Source organism: Musa acuminata, chromosome BXJ3-4 (assembly GCF_036884655.1).
Source record: "Musa acuminata AAA Group cultivar baxijiao chromosome BXJ3-4, Cavendish_Baxijiao_AAA, whole genome shotgun sequence".
NCBI lineage: Eukaryota > Viridiplantae > Streptophyta > Magnoliopsida > Zingiberales > Musaceae > Musa > Musa acuminata.
In genome coordinates this window covers 19189732-19203486 of record NC_088352.1, presented here as the reverse complement: position 1 = coordinate 19203486, position 13755 = coordinate 19189732, and the positions used below count along the sequence as shown (strand labels likewise).

General features: G+C 40.5%; 1 protein-coding gene across 3 annotated transcripts in view; it reads left to right on the top strand.

Annotated features, from left to right (window-relative positions):
* The window catches only part of LOC135634831 (probable allantoinase), a 44967-nt gene extending 31276 nt beyond the window's left edge, over positions 1-13691 (top strand). For 2 of the 3 annotated variants that reach the window (XM_065145478.1, XM_065145479.1), the window contains exons 13-15: positions 9423-9533; positions 12026-12124; positions 13264-13691. In XM_065145478.1, coding sequence (XP_065001550.1) covers positions 9423-9533; positions 12026-12124; positions 13264-13392 — 339 coding nt within the window. In that variant the 3' untranslated portion in view covers positions 13393-13691. The remainder of the gene's footprint in view (positions 1-9422; positions 9534-12025; positions 12125-13263) is intronic. The other variant, XM_065145480.1, reaches the window with a different exon arrangement.
* Positions 13692-13755: the final 64 nt, after the last annotated feature.

The window sequence follows — 13755 nt, the reverse complement described above, 5'->3', positions numbered from 1 at the left end:
GATGTTAAGATCTCTCTTTTGTTGTCGGGTTAAAGGCATGTATTGGTTGAGAGAGGTGATGGTCGAAAGGGTTGGTAGATCGGTGGATGTAGGCTACGGTTTAAGCTTGTTTTGTGGCTATTTTGGGTTTAGTTTGAGGGTGTGGTTTGGTGGAGTTTTAGGGCTGTAGATGAAAGTTTTGGATCTGTGGTAGATGGTAGCAAATGTTTGATAGAAATAAGTGGAAGTTGTAGCAAGTATGTGCTGTCTTGTAAGAGTAGAATTGTCGTCGAAGAAACAACGATTTCTCGATGTAATTTCCACCAAAAACTTGAGAGAATTGAGGAGGTAATTGATAGCAAAATCACAGTTTATATGACAGTAAGGATATCTAATTTAATCAAGAAAATTTCGGCAGTATAACAGCAAGGAAATTGGTGCAAGTCACGATTGCAGAATTCTCGTCGAGAAATTTCAGCGGGTTACGACGAAAATTTGCAGCAACACAAAATCGTTTTTAGAGATGAATTTCTTAATAGATCAATCATAGATGGAAGCCAAGATGATCTATGAAGTGTATAAGAAATTTCATTCAAAAAAGATTGCAAATAGATGGGTTAAGGCAACAATATGCGGCTGAAATTTTCTGCAGCACGGATTTTTAAGTATAGCAGATTGGACGTAAAAGATCAGTGGTTTATATTGAGAATTTTTTGATGAAACAAAAGGGAATTCGATTGTTATGAAGTCTCAAAGATGTCATAAAAATTTCGTAGAAATTTGGATAGAAAAAGTATAGTAGTAAGATCAAACAGATGGTGCTATGCGGTTGGAATTCTACAATGTATCTTTCGTCGTAGAGATGAAAACTTTGTGTCGAAAAGTTTATGCAGCAATATAGGAACAATTTTTTTTTTTTAGATTTTCGAATAAGGATAACTAAATTGCAGCAGCAGTAAGGTAGGAAACCAGAACCTGTTGCAATTCACGGGGAGATCAAAGGATGATCCGCGGTGGTGGAGATGATGGCGGAATTCGACGACGATCTTTTAAGCAATTGTGGGAATTGCTTTGGACGGTTGTGGAGGGTTGATGGATGGCTGTGGAAGGGCAGTGAGACGCCAAGAATGCTGCTCTGATACCAGGTGTTAGAACCCTTACATATTCTAAACTTGGGGTTGATCTCTTTAGGGGATCGGCCTCCTTGGAACTCTATAGGGGTTCCTCCCTCCAAGTTGCTGCTCAAAGGTTGCAGAAAAGATTCATCTATTGCTTATGAAAAGAGGTGGAATACATGACTATTTATAGGGCTTCTAAACCCTAACTCCTAATAGGACTCTTACTTAAGACTCCTACTTGTAACCAACTCCTAATAGGACTCCTAATCAAGACTCCTACTTCTAACCAACTCCTAATAGGACTCATACTCAAGACTCATATTCCTTTACAACTCCTTATTCTTCTCTAAGAAATAACCTCATAACCCTAGCCGGCCACTTCACCTCTTTAATAGGGGTCGGCTTAGGTAGGTTTTACATGAATGTCCCTCTCAATTAGGACTCTCTTAGCTAGAGTCCTAACAGTACTCTCCCAATAGCGAAGTCTGAAGCATATGTATGATAGACTTCGAAGGGCTCTCTATAGTCCGACAATTTGAGCACCGGTTCTTCCTAACACAGCAACATTTAGATCTTGGAATGTCGATTCACATTTGTCGGACCATCTCCAAGGCTGCTCCATCAGCAACTTCGTCAGTGGAGTTGCGCACTTCGAATTCCCAGCTATGAAGCGTCGATAGAAGTTGACGAAGCCTAAGAAGGATCTCAATTCCGGCACCTTCTTTGGAGTTTGTCATTCCGCAACAGCTTGCACCTTTGATTTGTTCATCTGAATGGAACCATCACCGATTCCATGCCCTAGGAATAAGATCTTCGTCTGAGCAAAATAGCACTTCTCCCTTTTCACGAACAAAATGTTCTCCTTAAGAACCTTAAAAATTGTCCGAAGGTGCTTGACATACTTTTTGTGTTGGGAAATCTAAGGGCGACATCATATGCGCAGCAAAAGAATATAAAACAAAAAACCTCAAATTTCTCAATATGTGTTCGTCGTCGTGTGAAGATTGGTGCGTAAAACCCGCGACACAGAAAATCACGTGTGAGACAGATAGTTGTGTTATCTAGGGAGATCGTATATCCCCGAATCCTTACAGATCTGTAAGAGTGGATGAAGGAGGTCAAGCGTCCTCCTCTCTAATGGTGATCCACACAGTAGGGCTGCAACGACGCTCCTCAAATCTCCAGGCCTGTTATCTGAGGAGAAGGGAGAGGAGAATAGGAGGTGGCTACTAAAAAACCCAAGCCTATGGGCCTTTAGTTCCCTCCTATTTATAGCGGCCCCTAGTTAACCCTAATGGATCCTGCCCTATTGGGTACTGGATCTCCATCCAATTACCCAAGCCTCTTAGATTAGTGGGTCTCTACCCAATAATCTCTTATTAGTTCTTATTGGATCTCATCCATGGGATCTAATAATTTAGGGGCTCATTGGATATCTAATAAGATAGAGGCTCCAACGGATATCTCATATTCGAATCTCTACTCATCGCAACACCTACCATATGTGTGTGACCCTCTAGGTCCAATATCGAGCTGGTCGTGAGTCATACCTATCAAAACTCCTTCTGGATCAGTGAATTATTATCTCTATAATAATTCACTCGACTCATCGATTGCGGACGATTTATGCCACTACGCCATAGTCCCCAAACGATACAAGGGAATCTAATCTTTTGGACCTATCTGTCCTCAGTTACTGCGTACCTATAGTCCCTCATTCATCTAATATCCCAGAGATCATATAGCCGGCATGGTGTTGTCATACGGTTTCTCCTCGATTCTCACTTTAATCGGATTCTCCCGGTGAACTCTTTCTCTCTAAATCCGAATGACCTTGACCAAGAATTTGTTTGAGCAAGAACACGGGATATTCCTCTCATGATACCGAGAGCGAATGATTCTCTATCGACACTCAATAGCCCTCGTAAGGTTGGCTGTCACTCCCAATAACCAGTTGTACTAGATTTAAAACTTTCAAACCTATAAGTTTGGTATCAAAGAGTGGAGTACTCATACAGGATATCCTTGGTGTCTCAAGTCTAAGGATCAGATACACTACTGGGACTACGAAATCGTTGTCTGACAGTAAGGCATCATCAACCATCTAGTATTCCGTGAGCGGATCAATTAGTGAACTCATTCTTCAATGAGCACCTGCATTGTATCCTTAGTGTGCCCCCACACGAGCAGTTATGATACCAATTGCCTCCATCATATGGATGGGTATACAGCACACCAATTTATCCGGTTATCTCGATGTCCCTCTCGAGTAACCTATGACTAGGATTATTTAAGGTTTGTGTTTAAAGGCGAATCGATCTCATTATTATGATCTCATCACGATTTGATTCCCATTGCACAAATCCACGGGCACCATAATATATATGCATATATGCAACAAGCAATATAAAGTGATAAAAATGTCAAAATATAATAAGTAAAAAGAATGCGTATCATGTCATACGTGCTATCACTCACGTGATTGGCTTGCAGGGCACCTATGACTAGCACCTCGAGCATTTGGCTATAAACGACGATATCGTCTAAGTAGACGACCACAAACTTATCCAAATACTCTTTGAATTGTTGGTTCATAAGAGTGCAGAATGTGGCCAGGGCATTGGTTAAGCTGAAAGGCATCACCAAGAACTCAAACACTCCATACCTGGTCACGCAAATAGTCTTCGCTTCGTCGCCTTCAGCAATGCGCACCTGCCAATACCCCGACCAGAGGTCGAGTTTGGAGAAATACTTTGTTTTGCCCAATTAGTCGAACAAGTCCGCAATGAGCGGGATAGTCGACGTATAGTCGGAGGCTCCCATCTTGTTTCTTTTGGAAGAGAACTGGAGCCCCGAATGGTGCTTTGGAACTGCGGATGAGACCACTGCTTAGCAATTCGTCTAACTGTTTTCTGAGCTCTGCCAACTCTGGAGGGGACATGCGATATGGTGGTCTCGCTGAAGGCTTTACTCTCGGCTCCAGCTCAATATTATGATCCACGCCTCTACGTGGTGGCAGAGTTTTCGGCAACTCAGGTGGCATAACATCTGTGAACTCCTTCAAAACGTTCGCCACCACAGCAGGTTCATAAATAGCCTCCCCGTCAAGTGGCTCTAGCTTCACAGCAGCCACGAAGGTTAATTCTCATTTTCGTACCCCTTTCTTCAATTGTAATGTCGATATTTGTTGGGGGTCCTTGGTTCCATTCCGAGAGACGGGAACCACACAGGGGTCGTCGCCTCCCATTAAACATAGGGAGTTCAGGAACGGCAATGGTACCAACTTTGCCGTGTGCGTGAACTTCATTCTGAGAATCACTTCGAAGTTGTCTAATGGCACCGCCATCATATTTGTGCTCCCGCTCCATGTTCCGATCTTGAGGGGGACTCCCTTTGCCAGCCCGGAGATCCGCTTGGCCGTTAAGTTCATCGCCTTCATCCGACTTGGGTTCTTCTCCAACATCAGCCCTAGTCGCTTTGCTTCTAGATTAGCAATCATGTTGTGGTTAGCGCCCGTGTCCACCATTGCATGGGTTGTTTGGCCATTGAGCTTGATATTCACGTACATCAGCTCACTGCTCCTTGCTTTATGTGGCTTTGTCTTCATGTTCTCCCCCACTTGACCCCGCAAAGCATTTAACAAACGCATTGCTCCCATCCGGGGTCCTTGCGACTCATCGTCGCTGTTGGATTCCGAACTACTCGAACTAAGAGCGACGACTTTGCCCTTGTATGATTTGGGGGGGTGGATTGAAGTTGTTAAGGCATCAAGTTCTTGTTTCTGTGGGCATTCCCTCACCATGTGCGGTCCTCCGCACAAGGAGCATCCGTCAGGTTTTGGGGTCTTGCCTTTCGAGCTTGGCCCTTTATGGGAACTCTTCTTCCTTTGCTCGCCCTCGGTCTCCTTTCCTTGAAAATATTTTGGAGGGCGATTTCTTGAAGATTGTTTCCTTTTCTCTGAGTCCTCCGAGAAACAAAGTTGGTAAGCCTTTTTGCGGCCGCAATTGCGTCGATCATATCGGTGACATTCCTTCGATGCAGTTCCTGTTAAGCCCATGGCTTCAGGCCATCAAAGAAGTTGAACAGCTTATCCTTCTCAGACATATCCTATATATCTAGCATCAGTGCAGAAAATTGCTTTACGTAGTCTCGAATGGAAGTACTTTGACGGAGTTGTCTCAGCTTCCTCCTTGCGATGAATTCTGTGTTCTCGAGTAGGAACCGAGTTCTCAACTCCCGTTTCAAGTCCTCCTATGTGTCCACATGAAACTGACCTTGTTGGATCTTCTCCCAACGGTTCGCCACCAAAGTTTTGCATCCCTATTCAGATACATGGTTGCTATTAAAACTTTGGTATCTTTAAAATTGGGCCTTGTAGCTAAAAAGTATTGTTCCATATCAAACAAGAAATTCTCGAGCTCCTTTGCATCCCTAGCACCTCCATAGCAATGATGCTTAAGTGCCCTCAAGTTTTATGGCGACGCAATACTGGTGTTGCTCCCTCCCGCATTTAGTACCCTTGTGAGCGTTGTCACTCTGGAAGTGAGTTCCGCCATGACTTCGTGCAAATGTTGCACGGAGTCTTTGTTATTGTCCGTCAGTCGATCGACTAGAGCCTCAATGTTGTCGATTCGGGATTCAGCTTCTTCTTGCAAGCTCTCTACCCCAAGAAGCCTTCGTTGGCCTAGGTAGAGTTCCTCCAAGCTCGCTTCAAGAACATCCATGCGGGTTTTCGATATTGTGAATCTCTCCTTATGGCTCTTTTTCCCGATTGGCGCTCCATATTGCGCCTCCGCTTATGGAGAGTAGCCAACATTTCACTCATCATGTTCGCTGCCACGTTCTTCCAAAGCGGCTTCAACAACATGAGAGCGAGTTTGCACTTGTAGCCCACCTGCGGTTGCTTAGGGCAATAGTTCGGCTTGCCCCGTCTTGCTCGATTCGTAACAATGCTTTGTCATGGCGAGATTGCGAAGTTTCTTCGTTGCTTGCTCGAATTGCTTGCTTGCTCTGATACCATAATGTCACGGACTTAGCTGGAATTGCCTAAATCATGAGGAACCCTTATGGCAAAGTCACGGACTTAGCTGGAGTTGCCTAAGTCGTGAAGCACCCTTGCGCCAACTCCTCGGACTTAACTGGGATTGCCTAAGTCATGAGGCGCCCTTGCAACTATGCGTCCGTAAAGGGTCAGCGTAGTTGCAACCTCGTACAGGTCCCGAAGGACCTACGAAACAGAAAGTTGATTAGTTTGAAAACGAGCGATGGATAAGTCTCGACGTCTCGCGAAAAGGGAAGCTTTACAAACAATTCAGCGAGCACCTTGAGTGCAAGAGAGAAAGAGAGGAAGGAGAAAACAAGGACTTTAGAAGGTAGAACAAACAGTTGTAAGTCCGCAAACAACTGCTCACCGAGAGTCGGGCGCGAAGGTAAGTTCCCGTTAAGTTAACATGCGAACTTGTGAAGATTGTTCAACGCCCGACACTACCCCGAAGCCCCATCCCCCCTAGTGCCACCCAGGGGGTTCCAGGGTGCTGAGATGGTTGACGTTTTGCGTGAGCTTGCAGTCTGCAGAAAACAAGCCGTGGCATATGAAAATGAAGCCATTTTGGGGTAGTTTGGTCCGGCGCGGTGAGCGGTCGCACTGCAGCGTTGCGAACCGTCATTGCTTATATTTTTCAAGCAAAAACACACAAAATCAAGGCAAAACATGCTGTCATGTATCTGTACAAGCATGCAAAAGCGACGAACGATTCATTGAACGAAGTTGTTGCGGGTGCGCGACGACCGTTCGTGACAGCTCGCTGCTCCCGCTCATGCTGTCGCTGGTCGCTGCTACCACTGCTGCTTCTCTTAGTCTGCAACCTCGATCTTACTCTTACACTATGCCTCCGCAACCCGATCGATGCCGCTACTCGTTGCTACCGTTATCGCTGCCACTATCGCTGCTCGCCACTATCGTCGCTCCCGCTCCCACTGTTGCTGCCGCTACTCACCGCTATTATTACTCTTACTCTCTCTTCTCACGTCGACTCGATAGTACACTGTTAACAGTATACTGTTAACTGTATACTAGTAATAATACTTTTTTATTTATTAGATTAATAATATATTATTTTGATTTTAATATTGTTAATTTTTATTTATTTGAAATTATTGTTATTATTTTGAATTTTGAGATTCTTTGTTAATGTGATATTGTGATTCTATAAGATTTTTTTAATTTAATATCATATTTTTATTTAAATAATTATATTTATTAATTATATTATATATTTTTATATTTTAGTGCATCGCTTCGCTCTGGCGAGCGCCTAGCGCCTCGGGCGTTTTTGGACCTTGACATCTTTTGGTACCTAGCGCTTTTTAAATCACTGGTTTGGTCATAAGAGCGCCACTAGTATAAAAAATATATAAAAAATAATATTCTCGTATAGTTTTAGTTTGGAAAAAATCAAATTTCGTATCATTATTAATATGTCATGAACTACACCATATTGTTTACTAGTGTAGCCTTAGTATTTCTTGCTTACAACTAGTGATTCATCAATCTCTCTTGCTTACAACTAACAAAATCTACTGTAAGCTTGTTTCTGATCTGAAAATATGCATGTTAACCTTGTAGGCATTACTATAGCATTATTAGATGTTCAAACTTTTGAAAATACTATATTTTAGAGATGGCCAAAACCTGTATTTGCATGCAAGAAACTTTGGTGCTTCCATATAAGGATCTGCCATTTACATTTATGAATGAGATTCATGCTGCATCTATGTGAGTCATGGTCCACTTTTATATGAGCAGAACATCTTATTAACAAATCCTGAGAATTTAAACTATACTCATAGATGGTCTAGGGAAGAAGAATGTATGTGAACTATCAACTGTCATCCTGCATTAAATATGCATATTATTTTCGCTCACAAATTGTGATGGGATAATACAAAGTGCAAGCTCTTTCGTGTGTAGAATTGACATGCTTCATTGTAGTCACTGACATTGAATTTTGATGTGATGTTGAGCAAATTAGATTTCTTATATTGGTACCATGCCAACAGAGTTAGCACGAGAATGGTCTTTCTCATTTTATCACCCACTTTTTTTCCACATCTTATGTTGCCATCTTGGTAAACCCCGTGCATGAGGCATCTGGAAACGGTTAATATACACAACCTTAACTCTAAGATAGTTGTTTTTTGTAATTTGAACCCTAGTTTTTTCATGTACCAAAGCCTGCCTCTGTGGCATTTGACATCTGACTCTCCTTAAAAGGTGATCATCAATTAGGATGGGACTCGAATGAACTTTGTCATCTGATTTATGGATATCTAATTTACATATCTAAGTGACTGACCACAGATCCATGCTAAATTTCATAAGCCCCTTCTTGAATTGTCTTTGCTTGCCCTTCTTATATTTGCCCACCCTAGAACCTAATATTTATCTCCTATTCTTCTTCATGAAGCTCATAGGAACTTTCTTGGTATTTATATTTTTTTCCTTATTTCTCATTGGTTGAGTCTCACCATAAACATTTATTTTATCTGGATATCTAGGCCTTGTCATCATAGTTGGGTTAAAAGAGTTTAGCTTTATGTTCCTAGCAAGTAGAAAATGTTGACAGGGTAGTGAATAGCATCTGGGTCAGACATCCAGTTCAAGGAACATTTATAATTTGGAATGAAAAATATCAACATTTCAAAAATCCTAAAAAGGATACAATAAAAAAGAAAAAGGTACCTACATACAGTCAAATATCCAATAGATAGCAAGTATTTACCTGTGGGCTGGTCATTCTTGTCCATAACCCCTGAACCCTTGTTTATAGTATAATATATACATATAAGTATATATATATATATATATATATATATATATATATATATATATATATATATATATATATATATATGCTGACATACAAATGTATACCTATTTATTTATAAAGGTGTGTTCTACATTCGACTTATTTTATTCTAAGAAATTAGAAGAAGTTGACCCCTGCAGTACAACATTTCAGGACTAGTATTATTCTATGCTCTTATTTTCAGGCCACATAGTAAAGCAATTTGCTCTCCAGGTAAAGTTGGTTCATTTTCCCTGTTTTTGGTAACCAACTAAACTGGGGTGTAACTACAGCAAGAAGAGCTGTATTGGAGTGCAAAACAATCGGTTTATATACTCTTTTTCTTTTTTGATTAAAAGCTTCATGACATATCTTTGTAGTAACAATTAGATACATCACTAAGCTTTTCAATGTCACTTCAATAGATGGATTTTTTAATCCTCCCTTTAAAAACTAATGGGACATGAATGTTCTGTAGTATGTTCTTCCTATCACATGGACTTATGGACAAAAGTATGGAGTTTCGCTCAGTCAGATTGCAACATGGTGGAGTGAGAGGCCTGCAAAGCTTGCAGGCCAAAAGTACAAGGTACTAATCTATGTTATCTCTGTTTAATTCAGACTACTTGATTTCTCTTTAGGAAACTTTATTATGCTACAGTAGGATGATAACTTCTAGAACCATTGATATCATTCATGCAGCTAAGAATCTACAGTATTGCCAGTCTTTTGCAGTACTTGTATATAAATGAGACTATCACGTGCAAATACTATCACGTTGGTACCATGATCTAGGCGGTAGAAACTTTAGAGCATGAATATTGGTCTTATGCAAGGTTCGTCATACCGACCCGTACTACTCGGTACGGGTGGTATGTACTGGTCCGATAGGGGACCGGTATGCGAATCGTCCTCTACTAGATGGTACCATAACCTGACCTTGTATTGGGCCATACGGGGTCTGTACCGAGCCGTACAGGTCGGTAATGATCGGATTTCGATCGTTACCGATCAAGGGCTAAGATCGCGCTATTTCAAACGGTCAAATTTAGTGTTTGAACCATAGAAAAGAGTTTTAAAACCCTTTCCTCCCTCTTCTTTTGACTCATCACTCTCTAAATCTCTTCAACTCTCTCAAACTCATTCTCACTCACATCTCTCTCTCATTTTGATATTTTCACTCTTTTAAACTCAATGAGGCTATGATTTGTGGATTGGATCAAATTTGGGAGGATTAAGAGGAAGATCCCCCCTCGGTCAGAACGTGGCAGAAGGGGCCAAACAACATCGAGTCAGACTGCTCGAGGAACTAGAGACACCCAATTGTCATAGTCGTCCGCCTAGTGTGCAAAGGCAAAGGCAAAGAGGAAGGCAGTAGCATTAGCTACACTGTTGGAAAAAATCAAGTCGGGCGATGAAACACCTTCTCAATTGCATTCAACAACCCGCTCAATCCAATGACATGGCAGCGACGTGGATGGCAATGCCTCAATTGATGATGACAACGATGCTAGGGAGTTGATGGTCCTGTCTACACAATTTGAGGGTGGTGCATGAATCGAGAAGTAGTATTTTACACATGCCACTTAAAATTCATATCATGGAACTCGACGAGGATGGTCCGAAACGTATCACAATATAACAATTCAAATCATTTCTTTGTAGATAATTCAATATTAACAAAAGGATGGTCCGGAGTGTACCACAAAGGTACTCCTCAAAGCTCGAAAAAGATATCAGTATTCTTTTGTAATTTAGATTATTTTCGCTAAAATTATACTAAATTTATATTTATTTTAAACCAAAAAGCCCTAATCTAATATTTTTTTATTTTCAAGTATTTTTGGAGTTATTTCCAATGTTTTTTAGGCATACCGTCGGTACGTCTCGGTACGTACCATACCGATCATTGGTCGGTACACTGGTATGGACCAAAATTGTAAGCCTTGGTCTTACGTATATTGATGCATTAATATAGTTTCACAGTTAATAGCTAGTTTATGTCTGTTAACAATAGCTTATTATCCTACAATTTGTCTTGTTTAAAATCCACATAGGACATTGCCACTTCATGCGAGTGCCCAATCCTGTGGTATGAAGCACAGCGTGGATAATGGACAAAACCCTTTTATTTCCACTGGAACTAAAATGAGTTTGAATATAAGATTTTCTTTTGTGAGAGGTTAAGTTTTCATCTTCGGATGCTAATCATTTTATTAAAAAAACTCTAATCAATAAATACGGAATATTTATTGATTGCTAGGTGTTCTATAACTGTATATTTATCATGTACTGTAGAATCTTCATTAGCAAAGCTGTCAGAAAGAATGCTTACAACATCTCATAATTCATTTTTAAGCTTTGACTTTGTCATAAATTCATAATTTAGAGCAAGGTATGCAATACTGTACCATACCGATGTTTCGAGGTTGGCTCGGTACGGTACGGTACCGGCGTACCGAGCAGTACACCAGGGTGTACCGAGCGGTACACCAGGGCGTACCGAATAGTTTTATATATTTTCTTCCTACTGTAGCACTGTAGCATGTTCCGTCCGGTACCAGGCGGTCCACGTACCGGTATGCCGTCGGACCAGTACATACCGCCCGTAACGGGCGGTACCATTCGGTATTACATACCATGATTTAGAGTTAACCTTGTGACATTCAGAATATCTGACGACTGATTTCAAATTATTGGAAATAAATATACAAAAAACTGTTCCGTTCTAGATAAGACAACTGTGGATGAGATTTTTCTTCTTGTCCTCTTAATATGTAAATCTTTTACCAATCATGGATGCAGTCCTAATCTGGAACTGCACCAAAATAGTGCATGCTAAAATCAGTCAGATTGCTATGCATGTTATTAGTAATATATATGGGCACAGGAACCATCTACATACTGCACTGGGCAACATGGCCTACCTGGACAATCCATGTTATAAGATGTCCTGGGAACATGGAACTATGGAATATGCACAAGAGGTGGATGGTATTTTTGGTTCATATGTATCACAGTAGAGATGTCACATACATATTAATATTATTATGCTGATAACTTTTAAATGATTTGTTTCAGGGTGCCATCATATTGGGAAATGATGCAGATTTTGCTGTATGGGAACCTGAAGTGGAGTTTGAACTTGATGAGAACTACAAAACATACCATAAGCATCCGGTATATGTTTGTTTCTCTTAAAAATCTGTTTACTACTCTGCCACTTAAGGCGCTCATCATTGTCAGATAACCCACTGATTTGTTTAACACGTATGAGTGGTTCCTGGTCATCATTGTTCGTCATTGTCAGATAACACATTTAATCAGAGTCACTAAACTAAGTTCACTTATGTCAATAGGATATTTTGTGTTGCTAATAAGACCATCTGCAGAATTTGAGGGAACTTGGTAATTGATACAGGTCCCCATATCTGAAGTTATTGTGTATGTCATTGTTTTTGTTAGACATAATTAAATGGTACACCTTACAAGCATGGACTCTGCAAATAAATTTGGTTGTGACCCCAAACCACAAATATGCTTGTGCTCCAATGCCCCTCTGCAATCCCATCATTATTATTTAGCTCTAATCATGATTCGTGTGGTTTTCATGGCACGTTATATTTAATGTGCCAACCACCGATGTGACTACGTTCTTCTGCACAAGCAGTATGATTTTCTTTCAATAAAAAAGTCTTTTATTAGAAATTATAGAAGCATCGTGACTTGTCAGCTGAACCATTATAAAGCATGATCAGAACCTTTACTTTTTAACACCTTCAAGTGGATTTAGTTTTTCTCATAATAAATAAACCATGAATGAAAAATTGTCATTAGGCTTCTTGTACTGATGATATCTGAACAATGAATGAAAGCAAGGGCATCTCAACTCCAAATATACTAACTACTTAATACACTACGAAGCTGTTTCTACGGTGTATTTTTATTTAGCAAGAGACATATACCATAAATATGTGTTCCTTTAAATATGTAAAGCAGTGGCCGAGAATTAGATTGCATCATTCCTGAAAAGGCATCTTGTTGCATGCCAAAGCTTGACAGACAATAGGGAGTTTCAGGATAAGTCTTTATTTGGAATTAATGATCATGATGTTTCTGCTTATCAAAAAGAAAAAAAATTGGTGTTTAGTGATGTTCTCTCATCCCTGTGCTTTTAATTCAACAGCTTTTAACGATATAAGCATATGGCTTTTTCCTGAGAGCAGGTTCCATTTGTATTTTATAAGAATTTGAGTCCTTATACCATCATTCTTCATGGTTTGTTCTTCCTTGATATAATTGTGGATCTCCTTATGCAGAATATCTCACCCTATATAGGAAGGAGACTCTCGGGCAAGGTTTTGGCCACTTTTGTGAGGGGAAATCTTGTGTTCAGTGAAGGATCACATGCACCTGCAGCCTGTGGTTCTCCAATCCTTGCAAAATAGGCAACAGTGACAAGTTACAAATTAGCTTCCTTCTTGGAGACCAATCATCAATTCCAATAAGATGCGAGGGAATTGAAGATTCCTGAGCTTCCACCTGCAGTGGCATCTGTTAGTGGAGAAAGGTGGAAAGAAGGGTAAGAGCTAGCTTTCTGTTCATCAGCCAAACATGATATTTGGAAAGTGATGTTTGGTGAAATCCTACTTGATTCATCATAGAATAATAGGGAAAACACTTTTCTCCCATGCAATGCTTTGGCTTGTGATAGATATACTTGGAAAGATATCCGGATTCCCTTTCATAGATTGAGTATCTATTTCACTTAATAGAAAACAGAATAACGCTCATCATTAGCTTAGACACTT